This window comes from Lathyrus oleraceus, chromosome 1 (genome assembly GCF_024323335.1).
Source record: "Lathyrus oleraceus cultivar Zhongwan6 chromosome 1, CAAS_Psat_ZW6_1.0, whole genome shotgun sequence".
NCBI lineage: Eukaryota > Viridiplantae > Streptophyta > Magnoliopsida > Fabales > Fabaceae > Lathyrus > Lathyrus oleraceus.
In genome coordinates, this window is record NC_066579.1 from 164,571,129 (window position 1) to 164,595,963 (window position 24,835).

At 34.1% G+C, this 24,835-nt stretch overlaps 1 protein-coding gene across 1 annotated transcript; it reads left to right on the plus strand.

Annotated features, from left to right (window-relative positions):
- Nucleotides 1-15,371: 15,371 nt before the first annotated feature.
- LOC127097316 (uncharacterized) lies at nucleotides 15,372-15,911 on the plus strand. The gene has a single exon (XM_051035815.1). It carries the CDS (start codon nucleotides 15,372-15,374, stop codon nucleotides 15,909-15,911), a length of 540 nt encoding a protein of 179 aa, XP_050891772.1.
- The last annotated feature ends 8,924 nt before the right edge of the window (nucleotides 15,912-24,835 follow it).

Below are 24,835 nucleotides of genomic sequence, written 5' to 3' on the forward strand. Positions count from 1 at the left end.
ACTGAGCAACTAAAGGGTACCTGGAAACAATCAAATATAATCAGCATCTACTTTCACAAACAGACAACAATATAATGATCAACAGTGTACAATCATAATCAAACAATGGTGTGCATAGCACAAAGCTCAAGGCTCAAACATCCTACAAAACAAACACATTAGTTTATAGGTCAAGCAACACAATCCCAAATGTGAAACAAATGCCTTAATCCTTAACTTCTTAACCTGAAAAGGCACAATCAACTTCAAATGTAAGTAACATGACCACTAGGACTAGCCTAGGGTCAAAAAGATGGAAAAATGTTAAAACAGCAACCAATTCATGATCAAAGTCAAGCTATTTCAATTACAAAGGGATACCAATTGGTCCCATATCCAAACTATGTACCTATTTCAATTTATGCAACATATAAGGCAAAAGATGCAATGTTAAGTCACATATGAACAACCAGCAAGATCACATCCAAAAAAAATATCAAAACAACACAGTAAATTCCACAAAAATTATATCCTAAACAGAGGACATTCAACAAGCTACATGTCAATTTTCAAGCAATTTGGACTAATGGAACAATGGGAATTAATTCAACATGTCTAAGCATGCAAAAACACAACCAAATGAGGTCCAAAGATGGGCATCTACTTCAATTCAATAGTAAACAGTGAGAATAAATGGGAAATGGATGGGACCAAAGCTAAATGAAAGCTACACATGTCAGGAACTATTCTACCAAATTTCATGGTCATATCATTCATCATGCTCATTCTATGCACAAAATAAGGCAAACTAGTTCAAAGGAAGCCCTAAGCCTACAAACAGAATTATTGCATTCAAATCCACATCAACACAATCCCAAAAATTCTCAAACAATTTACATCTAAACAGGACCTAATCCAGGTATGGCACACCAAATTTCAGCTTAATTGGGCAAATGGAACCATGTCAATGAAAATCAACAAAAACAGGCACAAGTATAGGCTCCAAATCACAACCTCAACACATGCTTCCACTTCAAAAATTCATAACTCAATGAAAACAAAAAAGAAATGGATGAGACCAAAACAGGGAGGTCCTAACATGTGTCTTTTACAAGCATATCAAATTTCATGAATTTCTAATACACTAGGAGCATTTCACAACGATTCTACCAACCCAGGTCACATGAGCTTACAAAAATGAACACCAGAAATGAAAAATCATGATCAATTAGAAAATACAATGAAAAATTCTACAAAAATTACCAAAGTGACCTAACATGTTAATGATCAACCATACCAAATTTCAATCAAATCTAACAAAGATAGGTCATGCTAAAAAATCCAACAAGTTGGCATTAAGAGGTGTGACACCAATTGTCACACCTAAGTTCAAAAAAAATGTAACTCACAGGCCAGGCATCATAAATTCAAGAAATTTACATGGAAATGATCATCAGCCAGTCAAGATTCATCACAAAAATTTCCAGACATTTATTTTACAATATGAGAATTTCATGATCAAATTAGTCTAAGGTGTCAAAATATACACATGTGGAAGAAACCCTAGGTCAAGTGAAAAATATTCCAAGCACAACTTTGACCAATAGGTCAAAAATCATCTACAGTCAAACACCAAGTCAACAAAATTATCCTCATATTTTTGTGATTTTTCTATGATTTTCTATGATTTATTGAACATGCTAGATATTATTTAACATTTTTTAGATTTTTATTGAAATTAATTAAATTAAATAACAGTAATGGCAATAACGTAATTAAATAGGCGGGGGCGGTAAACGCCTAATTTGAAATTTCAAATTGGAATAAGGATCAAACAGCTCAATTTCGTCTTCTTCAACGCACAGAATTTCCCGAAACATGAACAAGGCTCAAGGACATGCGTATCTCAAATCTTAACCAAAACTAGCGATCTTACATCCGTTGGAACCGCACGAGCAAGGAGATTACGAATATGCATTCCAATTAACCTAAAACTTCCTAAATCTCCAGAATCGTTGAACTTAGGGTTTTGGATCATAACTTCGAGTTAAGATATCTAAGCCTACGATTGATCATTTTCAATTCTGAAACCAGCCTGATAACCTACGTGACATGCTCTTTCTCACGCACACAATTATTCATTGAAAGATCGAGATCGAATTTTGAGATACCTGGAGTTTGCAGTAATGAATCCAATGGAGTTAGCGCGCGTCTTGCTGAAACAGAAACAGTACAGGCTACAGGCAAGGTGATACGAAGCTCCGTTTTGCTCAATTGTGCTCCTATTGTTCAAAATCAATAATCACCATTGAAGGACCTTGATTGTACAGCTGCAAATCGTGGATCCTTTGAAACCAATTCCTCCAAACAGTCGAAGATGAGGTTGAATGGAAGTTGCAGCACCAAGAATTGCTCAAATTGATGAAGAAATGAGTGAGATTCGGTTCAATATGCAATGGTGTGTTCTTGAGAAAAATTCAGAAAAAAATGGAGAGAATTTTGATCTAGATCTGTGGAAAATGGATTCTGTTACGTTTAGCAGATGTTTAAGCTTTTATATGATAGCTTTAATCATGATTAACAAGCCCTTAATCCAAATTGCAATGTTAAGCAAATGTGCAATTTTCTCCAAATGGCCAAAAATGCCCTTTCTCTATAACAGTCCAAATTGCAGCCCAATTTTGGTTCCAACAAGTCCAAAATGTCCTATGCAATGTGTAGAAACAATTCCCACTTCAATTGGATGCCTATTTTGCAATTTCACCATTTGATGGAAAAAGTCCAATTTCAACCATTGCACTTTTCAAACCACATCTCAATTTACAAAGCCTAGCCATGAAGTGAGGATTCAAACACACTCCAAATGCCATTCCTGAGGTGTTACAAAAGGTCCCATTCCAAAATTCCAAATATTTTGACATTTGGACGATTTTGCCCCTGGTCCAATTCAGCTGTCCAGTTGAAAAGTGACTTTTTGCCTTGGCCATTTTTGGAAAAATCCAATGATGCACCCTTGAAGTACATGTCGAATGGAGTTTGTGCATATAAAGAACTCGCAATTTGGACAAACCATGTGGTAGTTATGGCCTCCTGATTATGGGTCTTTTTTGAAATTCATCTGACCATATCTTGCAAACCACACATGGGATTTTTGAGTTCTTGGACTTCTTGGAAAGGTGAGATCAAGATCTTCAACTTTCATGTTGGACAAATTTTGATTTGAAGCTTGTATCATGACTTTATCCTGAGGGGAAAAACTTTCCATTTTGGGTAGCTGAGATTACAGGTCCACTTGCCATTTTGGGAAACTGTCTGCCTGAGCTCAATTCCTTCAACCTTGGTCTTTGAAATGTCAAATGAGACTTATATAGACATGAATGAGACATATTCAACCAATTCCAATCATCAAATCACTGATTAAATGTACAGTTGACCACAGTTGACTTTTATTGACTTTTGGTTGACTGAACAATGACTGGTGACTTCTGAGCATCCAATCTTTGGCCAAACCACTTCAAGATGATCCTTGGACCATATGAGCCTGAAAAACCAACCCTAGGGCTTTGTCCCAATGAAAATGGCACTTGCTTGCTTGATTGCCTGATTCTCCTGAGCAGTTGACCTAGTTCATCAACTGAGCTTGCACTTGGGTACATGGGCAATGCAATGTTATGCAGTGGACATTGTTAATGCTATGACCTAGTATGCAATGAATGTACACAATGGTAGGGTGCAAATTTGAGGTGCTACACCTAGGGAGAGGAACTGATGGAGGAGTGGATCTAGAGACTACAGACAATGAGGTCTGTAGGATTATTACAGCTGGCCAAGTTAAGGAATGGCCTAGTAGGAATCACCTATCAGCTAGCAAGCTAACTGTCAAATATGCCATCTTGCACAAGATTGGTTCAGCTAATTGGGTGCCTACTAATCATATCTCTACCATCTCCATTAGTCTTGGAAGAATCATTCATGCAATTGGAACTAGAATTAACTATGATTTTGGAAAGTTTATGTTTGACCAAATTATCAGACATGCCTCCACAAATGCTGTGAAGCTGCCCATTACCTTCTCATCCATTATTTGTGGTATTATCTTGAGTCAACAGCCAGACATACTCAATGCAAATGACATTCCAAGCAGAAGAAAGCCCCCACTATCCATTCATTATAAGTTGTTTGAGGGAAGCCATGTCAATGATGTTGTCATGACATCTGCCAGAAAGGAGCCTGCATCTCAAGGGAGTTTAATTGATCAGTTGAAAGAAACCTGCAAAGAACTAGAGAATGGTATTAGGGTTGCCAAAGCAAGAAAAGAGGCTTTGGAGGCTCTTATTAGTGGCCTAGAGAAGGAAGAGGTGGAGAAGGCTGGTGAGACCAAAGACTCAGATGCCAATACTTCAAGTGAGAGATCAAATGCTCAATCTAGTGGCAGCTCTGAAAGCTCTAAAGGCTCTGAAGGTGAAGGTGATACTTCTTCCTCTAATTAATGGTTCCTTCCTGTGTTGAAGACTGGTATGTTGTGGTGAAGTCTGTGAGGTGTGCTGTGAAGATTGTTATTTTGGAAGCTGTTTTGGTGCTGTTGTGTTTGGATGCTGAAGTTTTATTATTTTTTTTTTAAAATGTGTAATTTGTGGCAGTCCTCATTGATGCTTGTTTGTAATATTTTGGGCTCTTAATGAGTTTCTTGGATTTGTTCATTATCTCAGTTATCACAGATGTGTATGATGATGGTTTGTATCTCCTGAACAATTATGTTTTAACATGTTATATGTTATGACATCTGTGCTGACATTCTCTGCTAGGCTAATTGACATTTATTTAGTCTAATTGGTCACCTTTGGTCAATTTTGACTAAAAAGGGGGAAAAGTGTTTATGTGGAGCTGGAGCTGTGAGGAGATGTATGTGGCTGGAGAGATGGACAGCTATTGTTAAACAGAATGCTATTCTGTTTACAGATGTCAAAGGGGATGTCTGATGTGGTGCACAGGTGTTGATGTTGAAGCAGATGTCAGAATGACATTCTGATTGTTACAGGTGCTGTGGTTACAGGTGTTGTTATTTTCATGTAGATGAATGCACAGATTTAGGGGGAGAAGAAGTATCCTTGTGCTTTTGTGTGTCTTACTAGTTGCATCCATAACTGGTAATTCTGTTTTTGTTGCACAGATTTAGGGGGATGAGAAGTACTCTTGTGCATGTGTGTATTACTAGTAACTATAGCTAGTAATTGTGTTGCTTCTGCTACTGTTTAAATTGTTGTTTAACTGCTGATAATTTACCTTGTGAACAAAAAGGACAGATATATGTTTTAGCCAAAATTTGCCAAAGGGGGAGTTTGTTGGTTCTAAGTGTTGGCAACAACTTTTGGTAAAACAAAGAGTGTTCACAAGATGTTATGTGTGATGTCTTAACATGAGATATCATATGTACCTGCTGGAGTTCAAGAACATAATCATGCAGGATTGTTTCAGAATGTCATACACAAGGTCATGGCATCTGATATGTGTGTACCTGCTGGAGTTTAAATGAAAGTCATGTTCGTGCAGGATTGTTTCAAGATGTCATACACAAGGTCATGGCATCTGATATGGTTGTACCTGCTGGAAGTTATAAAAGGAATTATGGAATTATGCAGGATTTTTTCAGGATGTCAGACCTGATGTCATAACATCCTGTACAGAGAACATTCAGTGTGAATGTCTGGTGTTTTGTGATTGCACAATTAATGGCAATCTATGTATGATTGAAGATCTGATTTGCAGGCGCATTCAATCATTGATTACAACCTGATTTACTTATTTTCCAAGGAGATCTAACCAGTTGTCATGAGAAGATTTAATTGGAAAATAGATTTAGGGTTTTCAAGATGTCCAAGCCCAGCTGAAAGCTTCTATAAAAAGGGACTTAGAAAACCTGTTTGAGAACACAACCAATACTGAGCGAAATATAGAGAGAGCTAGGGTTTGTGTCTGTTTAGTCGTGAGACTTGTAAGCCATTGAAGTCATCTTTTGGTGATTGAATTGGACTGATTTGTGGTTGTAATTTGTCACTCTAAAGCTATTAAGCAAAAGTGTGTGTCTACTTGATCAAAGCTGTGAAGCAAGATCAAGTGTGTGTCTTCTTGATCAAAGTTGTGAAGCAAGATCAAGAGTGTGTTTCTTGATTGAAACTATGAAGTAAAATTAAGAGTGTGTTATTGAAAAGTGTTTTCTTTTCTCAAGGGATTGTTTTTTAAGATCACAAGTGTGATTGTAGGGAAGTGAGTGGGTTCTCATATCTAAGAGTGCTTAGTTAGAAATTGCACGGGTAGAGATGAGGTGAGAAAGACTGTAACTTGTTGAAGTGTATAGAGAGTCTTTGAACTGATTCTATTTTAGTGAATTTCCTTTCTGGCTTGGTAGCCCCCAGATGTAGGTGAGTTGGACCGAACTGGGTTAACAATTGGTTGTGTATCTTGCATTACTATTCTCTATCTTTATTTTGTTTGCATTACTCAGATATTAGTGTCGTGACATTACCTTCGACATCTCATATCTGATACTAGAATTTCACTTGTGTAACCAATAACTTGGAAGATCTTCTCCATCTCCTGCAGGCAACTCTGAGCACCACCGGGATCATATATCCCTTTAAAGGTAGGAGGCTTGTTCTTCTAGAACTTTCTTAGCCCATAGAATACATCAGTACCCGCATTCTGATTCTAGTTTTCCTGCAACGTTTCATTCTCCCACGCCAACACATTTGTCATTGCTTCCAAAGCATCAACAATTGCATAGTCGTTTCTACCAGCCATTTCTCTCTAGACAACCAGCTCAAACGAGTTAACTAATTACAAATAATTATAAATCATCGACAATGTTCACACACATGTTGCGCACAAGGGTACAATTTAGTTACAACCTATGCCGAATGGACCAACCTTCTCCGATACCAAATATGTAACACCCTAAACCCAACACCCATGATTTATGAAAATAAAACATATAACTTCACACAACATCGGTGTTACACATTCATGGCATGTATTTTCCTTCAATTATAACACATATTTAATAGCAGCGACACATCAAAATTCCAATTAAACATTTATTTTTTCTAAAAAATACTTAGTAAATAATTTAACATCTCAAGAAACACATCATGTAACAAATAACTTGTCCCAGTGTTACATATCAAAGCTTTGTCCCAATGTTACAACTTAAAGCTCAACGAAAACTAAATAACACGAAAGATATTAAATAAATGAAGAGGTCTCAATGCCATCCTCCAGCTTAAAAACAACTACTCATCTACCTGATTATCGGTACTCCAAGTGAGTACGAAACACCACAACAAAGAAAACATGAGTGACAATACACTCAAAATATGTTAACGTTGCAAAAGATAGAAAGGGTGGCATCTTATATAACAATCATCAATGTATAAATCAACCACATCAGCGATTTACTCATATCTCACCCAAACAAAATTAAATAATCACCAATTCATGAATATCGTTTGCACAACAACAATAATAACTCGATCACAAAGCAGGTATGTCTGCAATGCATCAACTCCTCGACTTTATATGCATGTAATACAAATTTGGACATCAGAGGTATGTTACTGATTTTTTCCCATCACTTAATGGTCCCCCCTCCCCCATTCTGAACCATAAACGTCGCTGACCCCCTTCCCTTCTGAATTAGGACTACTCACTGATCCCCCTTCTGAATCAGGACTCGTCACTAACCATCCCTTCTGAACTAGTGGCACAACACTGGACTAAAGTTCGCGCACCATGCTGCATGACAAATGCAACAATACGCCAATGTAATTAACATTCATCGCCCCCTTCAAACAAAATACTTGCCAAATAAGTCCACCATCTAAACATAAGTAATCATGTTTTACAATTACGGCTCACTAATGCAGAATCATACAAGCATTCCACAACACATACTCATACATCCACGAGTATTTACACCATATATAAGAATATCAATTTTATTCACCAACTCATCAAACACAACAAAACAACAACCAATAGTCGCTCGAATTAGAAACAACTCAAAAAATTGAGTCGGCAACTCAAAATTTGTCAACTTAGGTCATGACAATCACCCCACCCGTCGTGACGATCGTCATGATGTGTCTGTCACCCTTTCCACACACAAACGCATCTCAGATACCATGAAGGTCTCTCCGTTATCACACTCACTCCCATAAGCTCACCCATTTGCAGTGACAATCGGCTCGTCACCCAATTGACGCCTCTCACCGCCGTGCAGAAAGCAGAACTGTGATTTTTGCCATTGGACCTCTTTCAAAGCTCCAATTTGGCTTAATAACCTTTTAGTCCTGTATTTTTACCACAAGGTTCATCTTGGTCCCTTAAATTAAAAATGGTTCATATTGGTCCCTTAACTCTTCAAAAGGTTCCATATTAGCCATTTTTGTCTTATTAGCGACAAAAAAAACTCAAAAACTGGTCGCTAAATTCGTCGCTAATTAGACGGAAAGGACTAATATGAAAACTTTTATAGAGTTAATGGACAAATATGAACCTTTTTTAAGTTAATGGACTAAAATGAACCCCAAAGTCAGGTATAGGACAAAAAAGATATTAAACCCTGCATTTTCAACCCCAACTTACCAAAATCACACAAAAATTAACATGTATAATTTATATTATCATTATCTAAACAGATACTTACAGATTAATCAACTAATTCATCAATCTATCCAAATTTCATCAACATGTTCATCATACCAAATCATAATTCACATGAACAACAATATTCAGATTCATATCATAACATCATGTATAATTTCCAGCACAAAACATATCATGAATTTCATGTATCTCACAACAATCGTAACATATCATACACAACTTTCTTTCAAAAATACATAAACATCAACAATGGAGGAAAATAAGATGAAAACTTAGAGAATGGTGAGGATCCCTCTCTATCCTTCATGCATTTGACATCAATATTACAGTAATCCCTTCTTACCTTAATTTTCAGCAACAATTCAAAGTTTTGGTTATGACTTCTTCTCCAACCTAGGGTTGCCTCTTTTCCACTCTTGCATTTTTGCTCAAATTCTCACCTACTATGTTTTTTTGTCCCAACCTTTTCTCCTTGTTTTCCTTTTTAAATAAAAAAATCTAATTCCAATTACTAATATTTTTATTTCTCACCTCACCTTTCGAGCTCTCGCTCTTTGTAACATCTTAATTTTCCATACCTTAAATAATATATCTGATTATAATTGAGATTTTAACATCGCTAATTATTACAAACTAAACATTGAAACTAGCAGCTATAATAATTAATTTATCAACTAATTACTCTTTATTTTATTATTAATATTATTATTCAATTTGAATATCATCGTTTTATTTTACAAAATAAACTTTGAAATTAGTCATTTAAATACTTAATTTTAAGTTAATTAATTATCTATATTATTTTTATTATTATTACTTTTGTTGTTTTGTTATTATATTATTTGATGTTATTTGAATATCACTATTTTACTCTACAAACTAATCTTTAAAAAAAATAGTAAATAAAATAACCTTAAGTTAATAAATTTATTAAATAATTATCCATGTTGTTGTTATTATTATTATTATTGTTATACTTATCATTTCATTTTATAAAAGAAATATATTTTATTTTTCTATTAATATTCTATATGATCTTATGTCATGAAATAGTAGAAAATCAATCTTCGATACATTTCTCACCAACTATTTTCACAAAGTCATATTAGAACATCTATAAAACTATTCATGCAAGACTTGTAAATATTTGATAAAGACATATTTACTAGCAAGAGTTGAAAAGTTAGAAAGCATGGGCAAAAGGAGATAAATTTACATTATTTTAATATCTTACAACTAGTATAAATAGGGGTCTTTCTCACCCCATTTTCATTCATTCATTCATAAATCATCTTTCTTACCTTTTTATTTTCTTCTTTCTCTAGTTTCTTCATATAGAAATATTAGTTTTAGTTGTCGAAGTTTTCACTGTGTCGGTTTGTAGTTTTTAGAGTTATTTTGGGGTCAAAGTTCTTCTAAAGTTTTAAAGGAGTTTGATACGTCAAAGTTCTGCTCAAATCATTTTCATAAGTAACCGGTAAGCCGTTATAATTTAATTATTTTAATTATGTTATTTATATAAAGGTTATTTTAAGATTTCGATTTAAATTTCCGTTCAGACGTCGAGATATTGAACTTATAAAGTCCAAGATAAATTTTACTATTTTAAGTTGTTATAATGTCCAAGTATTATTATAAAATTAAAATGTTATTAGCAATACACTCTTTATAATTTTCTAAAACAAACAAATCCCAACGGGAGTATAGTCTAATTTATACTTGAATTTAATAATTATTTAAATATAATGGAGGTTATTATTAAATATTTTAAATAAATAAATATTTTAACTTGTAACGGGATTATGTTTAATTAACCGTAAATTATATTCTAATTATTTTATAAATTTCGTATTATTCAACGATTATCATCGTAAATTAGGTCTTGGGCCAACATCGGAGAAAACGCTCGTGGACTTTCAACAACGCTCAACAACAAAAGGTGTGGGCAAGGTCTCGTATACGTCGGGACGGTTAGCGTAAAATAGCTTAATATAGATATATGTGTGTAGTGGTGACCCAAGCCCTACTAACGATAAATAAGTAAGGAGAGCTTATTCTCGAATAATGATTTTCGCAAATCACTAAGCGAGGTTACGTCGGCCTTAATTATTTATCATAAGAATGATCTATGACAATTTGAGGTTGTATTGTGCTTGCATTGTTAGATTAATTGTCTAATTGTTTATTTTATTTATACTTGAATGATTGTGATTGATAGACTAAGAAAATGATCTATTAAGGAGAGAAACAACAACATTGATTAAATATTAAGTGTTAGACCCCTAATGAAAGAAGGGAAGTTGTATACATTGAGTAATTGTAGTCGGTTGGGTTCTGACTAAGGAAAATACTTGGTCGACCATGTCCTTTACGGTCCACCTCTCTTACCTGGGAAGTCAACCGTACATTATTCACTGTATAAACTGAATTGATTATATAGAGATAAGGATCACGCCAAGGAGAAATAGACAAGACATTTAATGGATTTGGCACTCAACCGAAGTAATTAGATAATAAGTATAACCTGAAAGGTTGATATGATATTTCCCAAATATTAACTTAATACTTATGATTGAGAGTTGCCACAAGATGATTGAGTGATCATATAGACTTGTATTGAGGAATGTGTAAGTCCACTATCGTGCGGTATGGGACGTACGAGGTTGATCAGTCGCCTACAATCCCAACGGGGATTATTATTTATGCATGCTAGGCAAGACGAGGGTCTTAGCCTGAATCCTCAGGGACGATCGACTTATAACACCTGGACTCCATGTGAAGTTAGGTGGCGTAGCTCTTGGTAATTGGGAGTACGTTGGTGGCATGTGGTCTTGTGATATCTGATCTTGGTAAATGGGATAGGTATCCTTGACATCGTTTAGTGGCCTGAGTCAACATATAGTTCAGGGATGCATTAGAATAAAAACTTATAGAGTATAGGTAAATATGGGATAAAGATACGCTTGTTGGAATAATTGTGGTTGTCATATATCTATATTACTATTTTACATTCTATTCCCACTTTTAAACTTGTACGTAAATCTTAGCCCTATATTCTTTTTGTCTTGCATCTTTGGATTGATCTATGACGATCAGGCGACGAGCTAGACCATTTAGGAGGGAAGACTGTGGAGTGACAGATTACGATAATGTCAAGGCTGAAGGTTGCTAGCATTTTGTCAAACGCTTATCACATCGTTACTACTACGTAATATTATATACAGTCAGTATAAGTGTCAGTCCTGTTCAACTTAGGAGGTTCTTCTGTTAAGCTTTCTTTTGGTTTTCTTCATGTACTTTTATTTTAATTTTTATCTATGTGGCAAGGCCACTAGTCTTAACGGTGTCAAACTTTATGTAAAACATATTTGAAGCATATATGTGAAGTAGTATATTTTAATTAATTCAGTCTTGTTATTTAAATTTTTTAAATTTTTTGTATTTTATTTTAGAATTTCACTAATGGGACATAGGCTGTCTCACTCTTTACCACCCTAAATTCTCCATTATTCAATTTTCACCCTCCTATCTCATTATTTCATATTTTACTCAATTTCTATTATTTTAATTTATGAAAAATGGTGATAATTCATGTAAATTCTACCCAACCCCGTACCAATAAATTATTTAAGCACATATTTAACTTAATTAAATAATTTAATTTAAAAACTGAGTGTTACACGATCCGCCAAACCCAAAACATAATAGGGTTTGTGCCTTAAAATTATAATCCATAATTTTTATAACTTATTTAGCCCAACCCTACAAAGTCCGTTGCCCAGTAGGGCTAGCCCGTATGGGCCTCAAGTAGATCTCTAAACCCTCGTAACTATAAAAAAAAAATTATCTTAATATTTATAATGTCTCACTCTAAAATAACACATTAATTTTTTCCACTTCACTAAATTTTAGCATTATTCTATTCAATCTTTCTTTTTTAAATATCGTACATTAATATAATCAAATTAATATTTAATTGTTTTGTGTTTTACTTCACAATTTTCTCATATTATATTAGTTTCTTTTATGTTAAATATTTGAGTATTGTATTATACAATTTAGACATATATTATATTTAAATATAAAATAATATAAAATTTAAAAATATATTATACTTAAAATAATAAAAAAAATTGTTGTTTTTGTTTTAAATATTAGGGATTTTTATTTTAATTTTTGTATAAAAGGTAATTTTAAAAAAATAGTTCGTTTAGTGTCGGGTAGCCCGAAGTCCGTATAAGGTCGGACTCGGGTAGTAATTATTAAGCCCATATTATAATAAGGCTTTTTAGCCCAGTACTAAAACGTTTGAGGACCGTTAAGGCTAGTCTGTTTAGGATCGGGTAGTCTGTTTTAACAGCTCTAACGTTACTTCACGTGTCAAAAAAGGATCCTATAGCGTTTCGATGATGGAACTATGTTAAATGTGCATGTTCCCCATCACACTTTAAAAACTAATCCCAAGCATTTTAGTTTTATTCCACATCGGATAATATAATGGAGCTCGATCAAAAGTATTTAAGGCTTTCTCTGGCTCCTTCAGTGTTCAACAAAGCCTTGAGGACAACTGTTATGGACCGGGCAAAGACCCAAATGACCATGGCCTAATCCATCTCAAATTCATTCTACTTAACTTAAATTATAATATCAGTTCACACGATAAGAACAATGCACAATCTCCGATCTCCACTTTCATTACATTCATCTTAAATATTGAACTGAATTGCACATTGGAGTACTAACCATTCAGGTCCACCTCGCACCACCGTAAAGGAGATTGAAGCGACAGTTAAAGATCACCATTACCCAACTATCTTTATTTATGGTTCTTATGTGGAGGTAAAATATCCATTTCTGATTCCCGAACGGAACATGCATTAAGAAAGTTAATTGAAATGTTAAATTTGTTGAATTTTTGTATAATTTTATAAATTTATCCTTAACCAAGAGAAACATTTATTTTATAAGAGTATTTAGTGTGAATCGTAGAAAAAGATACAACTTTATGAGATATATATAGGTAAAAAGATCATGTATGGACAAAAATTGAAGAGGATTTTATAAAAAGGGAAAAAAACTCGGAGGAAAAAAAACTCAAGAGGATCTTATATTAAGATATAGAGGTAGTAATATTTTTATAAATTAAATATTTTTTCAAATATAAATATTTAATTAAATTACAATTTTGATTCCTTTATTTTAACTCATTCACTAAATAAATCCTCAATTTTAATTTTAAATGGTTTTGACAAATGATTTGATGATGTGGCACAACCAATGTGTCATTAAAATAGTTTATTATTAAGAGTACCAAATATTACATTAAATTGAAAATTGAATAATAATAATAATAATTATTATTATTATAATAAAATTTTGAATTTATAAATAATTTGTAATTAGTGAAATTTGAATATGAGATTTTGAGAGAAATGCGCTCTAATGATTCAAACCTTCACCACTAGGCCGCACACACGCACATCTGATATAATTTGAAATCCCAAAATCTAACTTTTCTTTTTTATTCTCTTAATTATCTTTCTAAATATCGCTTTTGATAATGATAAATAGAGTCCATGTTAGGATGGGTTTGTTTTAATGAAATCCGGAAAAAATAAATAGGTTTTTTAAATTAAAATCTAGAAAATCTTGTAATTTAATAGGATTTTGATTTGAAACTTGAAGAGAAAATCAAGAAAGAAGAATTAGAATAGAAAAAAAAATTGATAAAAAGATAAAGGGAAAAAGAAAATGAATCTGAGAAGAAACTTGTGTTGTTTTTTAGATAAAGGGAATAGAAAAATATCCACATATTTTGAGTTTTGTAAATTTCATTAAAAACAAAATAACATATCATCAATTTTTAAAGCATAAGGATCAAAATTGTTTAAAATCAATAAATAAATTTGAAAACCAAATAAATAAATAAATAATTATTTTTTTGTAATTAATATGAAATAGAAAGATTAAAAATGTAATTAAACCTAAATATTATCATTAATATTATTATTATTTTGTGCTAATTTAAAATGTCTTTTTTAAAGAAAAGATGTGAAAAGATTATAGAAACGCCAATTAAGAAGAATGAAAATACAACAGTAGAAGTGTGAATTTGAAGGTTGATTCCATTTTTCAAAGACGTTTTGATACATCAATAAAATTATTTGAAGTCTCCAAAATTCACGTGTGATGAAATTTTATTATTATTTTTTTAAAAAATTGCATTAATTATATTTTTTTGATTTATTGACCTTAACAAGAATAGTTAATTCATATAAATATTAACATTTTAATTTTTTATCAGTCTTTTAAATAAACCGGATCTCTTTTACGTGTAAATTTACAGAATAATTTTTAAGAGTGAGAAAATTTATAATAAGCTACAGAACTCTCTTATGAGCGAGATTTAACACTATTGCTTGAAAATTAAGTTTTAGACTTTTATTGTTTCATCCATGTGATTTTGAATTAATTAATGACTGCAAATTAATCAAGTCTATAATCAATTAAAAACACAAACAGGAAATATACTAAGAAAAACATTATTTTATGGAATATAATTAATTTCATTTATTGACCATAATTTGAATAATCAATGCATATCAAATATTATAATTATAATGTTGTCAAGTTGACAAACGAAAGCTATAAAACTAAACCTAAAATCAATTAGGAAAACATACAAAATAAAATAAAAGAAGAAATAATAATAAGAAAAGAAAAACATAAAAATGAGTCACTACTCTTTTTTCTTGTTGGTGCTTCTTCTTGCATATGTTTCTTCCTCCAATTCAATTTTAAATAAAGTTGTTGAAGTAGATATTATTTGCAAAGAATCCTCCGACTCATTATATTGTACGAATATTCTCAACTCAAAACCTGGAGGTGCGAAAGGTGTAAGTCTTATTGATCTCACAGATTACATAATGGATTCTCTTATTGCAAATTCAACCAACACTAATAGATTAATAACAAAATTGATTTATCAAATTGATAATATTACTGAAATAAACTATTATCTTCAATGTAAATCAAATTTTGTCAGTGCTTATGGTGTCCCTGTTAAGCTTATACATGCATCAATGGATTTGACGAACATGCAGTATCCATCCATGGTAAAAAACATAGACGATGTTATGGAATACATTCTTCAATGTATTGATAGTCTTCATCAACATAAAACCAGTGCTTTACTCGCAAGAGTTGTTGATGATTATCGACAGAGTGTACAAGTGCTTCAAATTATGGCAAAATATTTAATTCATGGATAATAATTTTGTACCTTCAGAATAAATTATAAATTCTTATTTTTGTCGAAAGCCAAGAGATTTACATTGTAAGATGGTCATTAGTATCACATATTATATAATTAATAATAACTTTTGTCTTCCATAATATTTTATTAAATGAAAATAATGAAATTGAATTTTGATCTTGCATCCTATTATCCAAAAAAATCCTCAGTTATCATAGATTCATTTTTGGATGCACTAGTGTTTTAGGATATGCATATTTGTAAAGTGTTATGTTGTGTGTGTTTTTTTTTAAATTTAGTATGGGTGTATCTGAATTGACGGATATAATAGATCAATGAAGCAACAAATACGAAAATATCAACAATGTTCATATTTAAGAAAATAATTGGAAAATTGAAAAACAATTAAAATAAAATTATAATATCAGAAAATACAACTAAAAATCAAATAAAATCAAATCAAGAGTCTACAAATTATTATTTTTTGAGTTTTTTGAAAATATGAAAATATAAAATTAACCAAGGGTGTGAGTCATACCATAAGGGGTGAAAAAAGAAATTGCCATCAGTTTTGATCATGTGTCTTTCTTATTTTTCATGTTCGGCTTTTCAGTTCAATATGTTTTCATGAACACTGAACTAAGTTTAAATCCTTCATGCACATACATTAAACACGGTCAGAGATGCATCTCCGAACACACTGTTGCCTCACTTTTTTAAAATTTAATTCGGAGATGCATTTTCATATTTATTTTAGGGTTTATTCACAGATGCATCTCTGAATAACCCTTAATTTCAAATCCATGAGAAATACTAAGATGCAACTCTGAACGTGTTTAATGTACATATATCGCGCCAGACCCCCCCCCCCCCCCCCCCCCCCCCTCTTCTTCATCTTTATTTTCTAAAACTTTTTCAATCTCAACTTCATTAGAGCTCGTAGAAACATACTTCCAGTTTATTTTTAACCTTCTTCAAGGATAAGCACTACCTCTACTTTAAGCATTTCAATCCCAACTCAACTTATTCATCCTTAACACTTTTTTGATTAAGTTTCTCATTTAACTTATTTTTATTTTTATTTAATATATATTAGTTTAAATAACTTGTTATAAATGCCCCAGGTAGTAGTGAAAATCATAATAAATAGTTGTTAGAGACATGTACTATGATTTGATTGCATTTTGGGTTATTAGGGAAAGACTGGTATCAGTTTCTACCATTGATGAAGAAACACGTTTTTTCAGAGATGCATCTTTGAATTTGAGGTTTACTGGTTTTTAGAGATGCATATCCGAAACTTTCCTGGATGCTAACTAGTGTCTTTTTCTCGTATTGTTTCAGGAAAAATGGCTGCAAACAACGACGGAAGACTGAGACTCGGCCGTAAGATCCAACATGTGTCTATTTGACGTTAGATGGCTAGGTTTCAGAATGAGCATGCGAGAGTTAGGAGAGGAACCGTCCCTATACCTTATGAGGGGGGAAACATCGACTTCTATGAGCCTTCTATCATAAGGGTCCTCAACCTAGAGGCACATCCTCCTTAATCATATAGACCGGGAGGAAGCCCTTGTTACTTCACATGATGGCGTTCCTCCACTTCCAGATCCTTTTCAAGGAGAACCTTTTGACACCTCCTTACATATATAGTATAAAGATCATTTTGTTGGGCATGTTTGGGCCGGAGAGCTATTTTGTTAACGATTATTATTTATATGCTTTAAAAACTTGCCTTGCGACTGATATATATATATATATATATATATATATATATATATATATATATATATATATATATATATATATATATATATATATATATATATATATATATATATATATATATATATATATATATATATATATATATATATATATGAAGCCTATTAACCACAACATAAAAATTCTGAAGCTTTATCAGCCCAAGGATCATTGGTTCCAGAGTGTCCTCCAATAATTCGATCTTGCAGGCTTATGTTGCTCCGGATACAAGATCGTTAGCCACGATATACAAGGGTTTTTGCTGAGAGATGGCATAAGGAAATGTCATATTTCTACTTCCCCATTGGCGAGATGACAATCACATTGGATTATGTTACTTCCCTTCTACACCTTCCCAGTAGGGGAAGGTTACTTGATCATTCCAGGATCAAACTAATGAAGCCCAAGAGATGATGGTCATTTATTTGGGAGCTGACCCAATGGATGCCTTGATTTATGTGAGAGCACCAGAGGTGCACATGGAAAATTTTCTTTCTTGGAGAAGATTTATGAAGAAAACTTGGAGTTTCCCGAGAATGTCGACGACGATGGTTTACAGGTTACTTACCATAGAGAGTGTGCTTTGAGGTGTTTCTTCCTATTGGCACCTCCATTTTATGGACAAAAGTGCAACCTATGTCGATGTGGAATACCTTAAGTATTTCATCGACTTGTCAGCCAATTTACAAGTGGAGCTAGGAGCTCCTCTTTGGTATACCTGTTCTCCAAGCTGAGCGAATGTCATCTTTGGACGACAAAGAAAATGATAGGCTCTTGCACCATGCTGAGAGTAATTTCCATAGCCACTATTAATATTAAAACCATTTTTTTACACTTGTTACTAATATTTTTTTTCTTATTCATGTTCAGGGATGTATCCTATCCCATTTTCACCGCATACACGGGTTTGATCGTGTGCTAGAGTATTGAGGATTGGCCACATGCCTGCCTATATTTCCCACTAAGAGGGAATGATCATGTGCAGCCGTTCCGTGTGTATATTGATCGAGCTCAACACGATGTCATTGAATGGACACCATAAAATACTCACCAGGACACTGTTATGTTCGAGCCCATTTCATTTTACTCTGGATGGCAGCATGTGGGACGAATTTGATGTGCAGGTATCTGACAGAGTGATTCATGAGTTACTTTGGATGTGTGCATATCATTTTAAGATCCCCTTTTGTGCCTGCTCCTAACAACATCATCCACAAACACCTTGATGACATACTGGCGGACTACAAGAGCCATCTGGTACTAGAGGAATATCAGAGTATGTCATCCATAATTCAATGGTCTTATGTGGACGGTTATATGACTTGGTTCTATAATGTCTTGCACCAAGTCATGACATCGAACACTCCTGGACATCCACCTATGCCTACTAATGAGGAGATCCGGATGAATGGGCAGGCTAGGGATGGACATGTCATTGCGTTATTAATATGTCAGAATATCTTGTGGATTACGTATGAGGACATAGAGTTTGAGTTGTTTGAGAGAGATGGTAATGATGTGGTTTTCCTAGCACGATCCATTATTACCAATGCACATAATGCCTTGGGTTACCGGTAACAAAGGAGGAGTCTGGGTTTAAGATTAGGCATACACAATAGGTTATTCTTTTATTTGTATTTTGGGATGTTTTAGTATTGTTTCCATACTTTGAGAATAATGTTTGTAATATGATTGAATATTTTTTAATTAATGCATTACCTTGTTTTACGATATTCATGTTTATTAATGTTTGAATTAAATAATGAAAATGTTATTCTAATTAAAATGATTTTGAATTCATAAAAAATGAAAACTTAGAACAACGCTTATGCCAAGAAACATGCAAAGAATATTTCACATATGCATCTTCAATTCACTCCAGAAATATTCGCAGATGCATCTCCAGACTAAATTTTGGCAAAAATGGGAGTTGGTGTGTTTAAATATGTATCTCCTAAAAGACATGAGGGCATTTCTGGGTTTTCAGATATGCTACCCACGTCATAAAGGTGGGAAAATAAATTTCCTAATGATCTACCTCGGTCATCTTTTCGGTTCAATATTGAGGAACTGGGCCCTGTAGATATATTCCAGAACCCAACTTTTGTAGGAGTTGAAGATAGAAATTTAGTGAATTTTTCGAGCTAGGTGGGATTCTTGGCATATTTTGTTGATTCTTTTTTTACATCCACCTAGGCCAGTTATTTCCACTCCCTTGGTGAAGAACTTTTTTCGGCGATTTAGAGAATCTTTTTTTACACCAGCTATTAATTCTCGGAAATCTTGTGGTGATTTGGTATCTTTATCTTCCAGGAAAATGGTTTCAAAAGTTTTGATAAATCCCATTTATCTCTTAACATTTGCGGATAGAAATCTTCCTAAATTTCCAGAGAGATTAGGAGTTGATTATGTTTCTTCTCTATCAGATTCTACTTATGTAGATCCTTTGACACCTGTGCCGCCAAAATTTGAAAGCTAGTAATTTTGAAGGAGCCTCCAATATATTTTCCCATCTAAAAAACCGACGTGATTTCTATTTTAAATATATTTTCAAAATATTTCGTTTTGGTGTTTTTTTATAGATTTTTATTTTTAATTAAAACATACACATCAGTTTTTTTTGGAAACCTGTCTGATTTTTCTTTTGCATGAAATACTTCAGAGATCTAGACTCTAACCTTTCATTACCTATCAACGCTTTAACTTCATATCGACATTCTCTTTGCAAAAACCTTAAGTGGTTTTCATTGTAACTCTCATTAAAACTCTTCCAACAATTGACATTCATCAATACTCGAACATAAAAAATTATCATGTGTGCGGTACGCTCAGTCTTCTATTTAACGCATGTTCTTCTTCCAACAATAGGTTTATATCATTGAAGTAACTTTAGTTTTTCTTGATTTTTTTTTCATTTTTATCACTGAAATGACTTTAGTTTCTCTTGGTCATTTATTTTTTTTCCATTTTTATGTGAAAATATGTAAATTTTGTATTCTGTGTTGATGAGAACAATTTAAGTTTGTACATTTGTTGATGAAAACAATATAAATCTTGTATTATGTATTGCTGAGAATAATGTAAATTTGTACATTTGATTTTGAAAATAATGTAAATCTTGTATTATGTGTTGATAAGAATATGGTTAATTTCTACAATTAAAATGATCTGATTCTGGTTCTGTCAATATTTTGCTTGTGTAAAAAGTGATACAGGTCAGTCAAAATGAGATTTAAAACAAATTATATATGACAATAGATAAGATTTAACTCTCCAGTCATTAACTAAAATCGACGTACCAACATAATTTATTATCTCGGATATTGTAGTAGTGCAATATTAAATTGAAAATTGAAAAACAAAACTAAAAAATAAAGTTGAAGGAAGTTAAGATTCTCTTTAATATTTAATTTTTTTTTCTAATCTTAGGATTCATAAAATAAATTCATTTTTGAACATATAACTATTTTTAGTATTTTTGAAAATGAATTACTTACTGTGATAAATTTCATCAAATTTATGTGAATGCCACGTCTTATATGATGATTAGAACTCAATTGTACTTATGCTTTGTTTGATTCTTTGCATTGAGGGTCTCAAACTTCTAGTTGTGAACTTGATAAGGCACAGGTGGATTGTTAGATGCCCAAAAGTGCTTATTTGAGCTATCATATGTGGGCATCTTTCACTCTTTTTCCTTGCTAAAATTGTCAAAACCACATTTGTTTTACATGGAATGCATTACATTGATAAACAAGTTTGGTGCCTTTGATTTGTGTGTTATTGTGCAGGAAAGACATGAACTAATTGAAAATGAAGACACAAGAAAATTGGCAAAGGAACCAAAGAATACAAGCATTTCATCAGCCTGTTCGCTAGGCGAGGCTGTGGCGAAGCATTGGTTCGCTAGGCGAGTTCCTGGCGAAAAGCTCCAGTAAATTGTCAAATTAATTCGCCAGGCGAGCTGAAGGCGAAGGTGGTAGCGAGTTCGTTCTGTTTTGGTGAAAAACGCAGCCAGCACTCACTCGCTAGGCGAAGCTCTAGCGAATCCCCAGCGAGCATTCCAGTAGCAAAACCTCTCAACCTCGCTGGGGCGAAGGTTGAAGCGTGTCCTTCGCTAGGCGAACATGACAGTTCAGCAGGCCCTGTTTTCTCTGGGCGCAGGGGCCTTATGTGCCCATTTTAGACCCTCGCTAGGCGAGCCATTCTGCTCGCCTAGCGAACATGACAGCCCAGCAGTGGTCTATAAGTAGCAGGTGCCACTTTTGAGCACCATACCTTAGTTTTACCTCATTTTTCCACTTTTGTACTTTCTTCTAGATATTTTTGCAGCATTGTTCTTGGGAGCTTTTATGCCCTAATTTTCATTTCTCTTCATCTTAGAACCATCTTCTACAAAAAGAAGGTGGATTCCCATCCAACTTCGATTATCCGACTTGGATGTTGATCAACCTTCTTTCCTTACTTGCCGACCAAGCTACCATGAAAATGAGTAGCTAAGTCATCCATTTGTCAAGGTTAGATGTAGGTGATTACTAGCTTTGTGTGTAAATGTAAGGATCCTCATATGTAAACTCTTTAATGGTGAATATATGATGAAAACTTTGTTTCTATTTAAAACTCTTTGTGTTGGTTTATGATCGAGAGATGTTTACCGACTCTTGACCTAGGTTTTCATCCAAACTTGTTTGTTAGCTAGAGATAGTAATGAATGATTTTGTTCACCATAAGGTTGAACCAAAAAGTTGTCATTTTGATAGATTGTGTTCGAGAGAAACAATGGATCAAAATGGCAAAACTCACAATGTGTGTTCGAGAGAAACATATTGAGAGGACTTTGTGAAATTATTTATCATCTAAAGGAGTTTATAAGATTGTTGACCAAGCAAATACATGCAAAGTGATCATTGAAACCTAACTTTGACAATATTTCTCATTTAATCAAACCATAACTTTTACCGCAATTTATTACTTTTTATGCAAGATAACTTGATTAAAACCAAAACCCTATTGTTACATTTAGCTAAGATTAATACAACCATCGAACGGCGGTGATATCTTACAATCCCTGTGGATACGATAACAAAAACCCGACACGAAATATACTTTCAACAAAATGGCGCCGTTGCCGGGGATTGTAAATTGATATTGCGAGCATCGCAATGGTTGTTTAAGTTTTAGCTTGTGAATTTTTGACTTGTGCTTGTAATTTGTTTGGTTTAGTGTGCAGCTTACGTTTTATGCGAGGGCAAATCCCTGTGGACGAACTTCTTTTTGATCCTGAGATCGAGAGAACCGCAAGGAGGCTCAATAGCAAAACGAGACGTAGGAGGCAACAGGCTAGACAACGCCAAGAGCAAGGAGAAAGTTCTTCAACCACAAATCCACCACCATTCATACCAAACATGGAGCCACAACCACCACCACCTATTTCTACTCCATGTATCAATAGTCCAAGGAACACCGCTCAGTTTGCCAACCACACAGGAAGGCAAGCTGAGATGAAGACGGGAACTCTGAATTTATTATATGGGAGTCCATTCACCGGAATGGACCATGAAGACCCATTTTCTTTTCTCACAAAATTTTATGAGATAGCATTGGCTGCCGGAGTGGATCAGGCTCAGGAGCTTCCGTTGTTCAGACGTTTATTTCCCCACGCTTTGCTCGGTAAAGCAAAGGATTGGTACCTCGATCAAACACCAGCCGTAATGACAGACTGGAACGTGTTAGAAGAGAAATTCATTGAAAGATTTTTCTCCCATAACCGATTCATGGAATCAAAGACGGCCATCTCGGTGTTTTCTCAAGGAACCAGTGAATCTTTAAATGAAGCGTGGGAGAGATTCAAGTCCATGCTTAGGAAATGTAAAGGGCATGGATTTGACGAATTGACTCAAATCCATATCTTCAGAAATGGACTTCAACCAAACTGCAAGACGTTGTTGGATGCCACCTCGGGTGGCTCGTTGATGTCAAAAAGTGCCGAAGAAGCCACAAACATTATCAATCGTATGGCTCTAAATGATCTTCAGAGTCAAAGTCGTGGAAATTCTTTGAAGAAGGCGGGAGTGCTTGAGTTAGGGACGAATGATGCCATCCTTGCCCAAAACAAGCTCATCTCACAACAAGTGGAACTCTTAACGCAACAAATCAAAGAGTTAAGAGAACCGTCAAAAGCTAAACAAATAGCTTGTTGTGAACTTTGTAAAGGTGAACATGACACCGGATTTTGTCCACCTCCCGGTTTTGACGAAGTAAACTACATGGCCAATCAACGGGACTATCAACCGAGACAACAACAACCTTATCAACCGCACCCTCAACAACAACAACAACAACAACAACAACAATTCCAAGGGAACCAAGGGTTCCAACCTAGAAGCAACTATTATCATAACCAAGGTTATGGAGGTGGTTCTTCTAGCCGTCAAAACCCTCCCCAAAATCCGTATCAATCTCAACAACCGCCGGTCGTCAATTCTAAATTGGAAGAGACATTGACGCAATTCATGCAAATGTCAATGGCCAATCAAAAGAGTAATGACGCGGCCATAAAAAATCTCGAGACTCAGGTTGGGCAACTTGCCAAGCAACTCGCTGAACAACAAACCGGTCCTTCTTTTTCGGCTAATACGCAAACAAATCCTAAGGAGCATTGTAAGGCGATTATGACGAGAAGTGGGAGGGAGTTGGGTAGTGAGAATGAAAAAAGAGTTGAGAGTGAACAAAGAGAGAAAGAGAAAGAAATTGAGGAGGAAATAGTGGAGGAAAATGTTGATGGTGAAATAGGAGTGTGGAGTGATGAGGAAGAAGTTGAAAAGAATAGAAATAATGGTGAAGTTGAAAAAGAAAAAGGTGTGGAGATTGAGGAAAATAAAAGTGATGAGGTAATAAGGGAGGTAGTGAAGAAGCCTAGATGGAAAAGTGCTAGAATTGCAAAGGGAAAGGAGGTAGTGAGCGCTACTCCTATCCAAAACCTTCCTTACCCTCATGCTCCTTCCAAAAGGGAAAATGAACGGCATTACGCCCGGTTCATGGATATTTTTAAACAATTGCAAATCAACATTCCGTTTGCCGAAGCCTTGGAACAAATGCCCAAGTATGCCAAATTCATGAAGGACATACTAACCAAAAAGCGGAGGTATACGGAACCGGAGACCATCGTCCTTGATG

Coding starts and splice junctions, on each gene's coding strand:
- LOC127097316 (XM_051035815.1), top strand. CDS start 15,372: ATGAGTCACTACTCTTTTTTCTTGTTGGTGCTTCTTCTTGCATATGTT.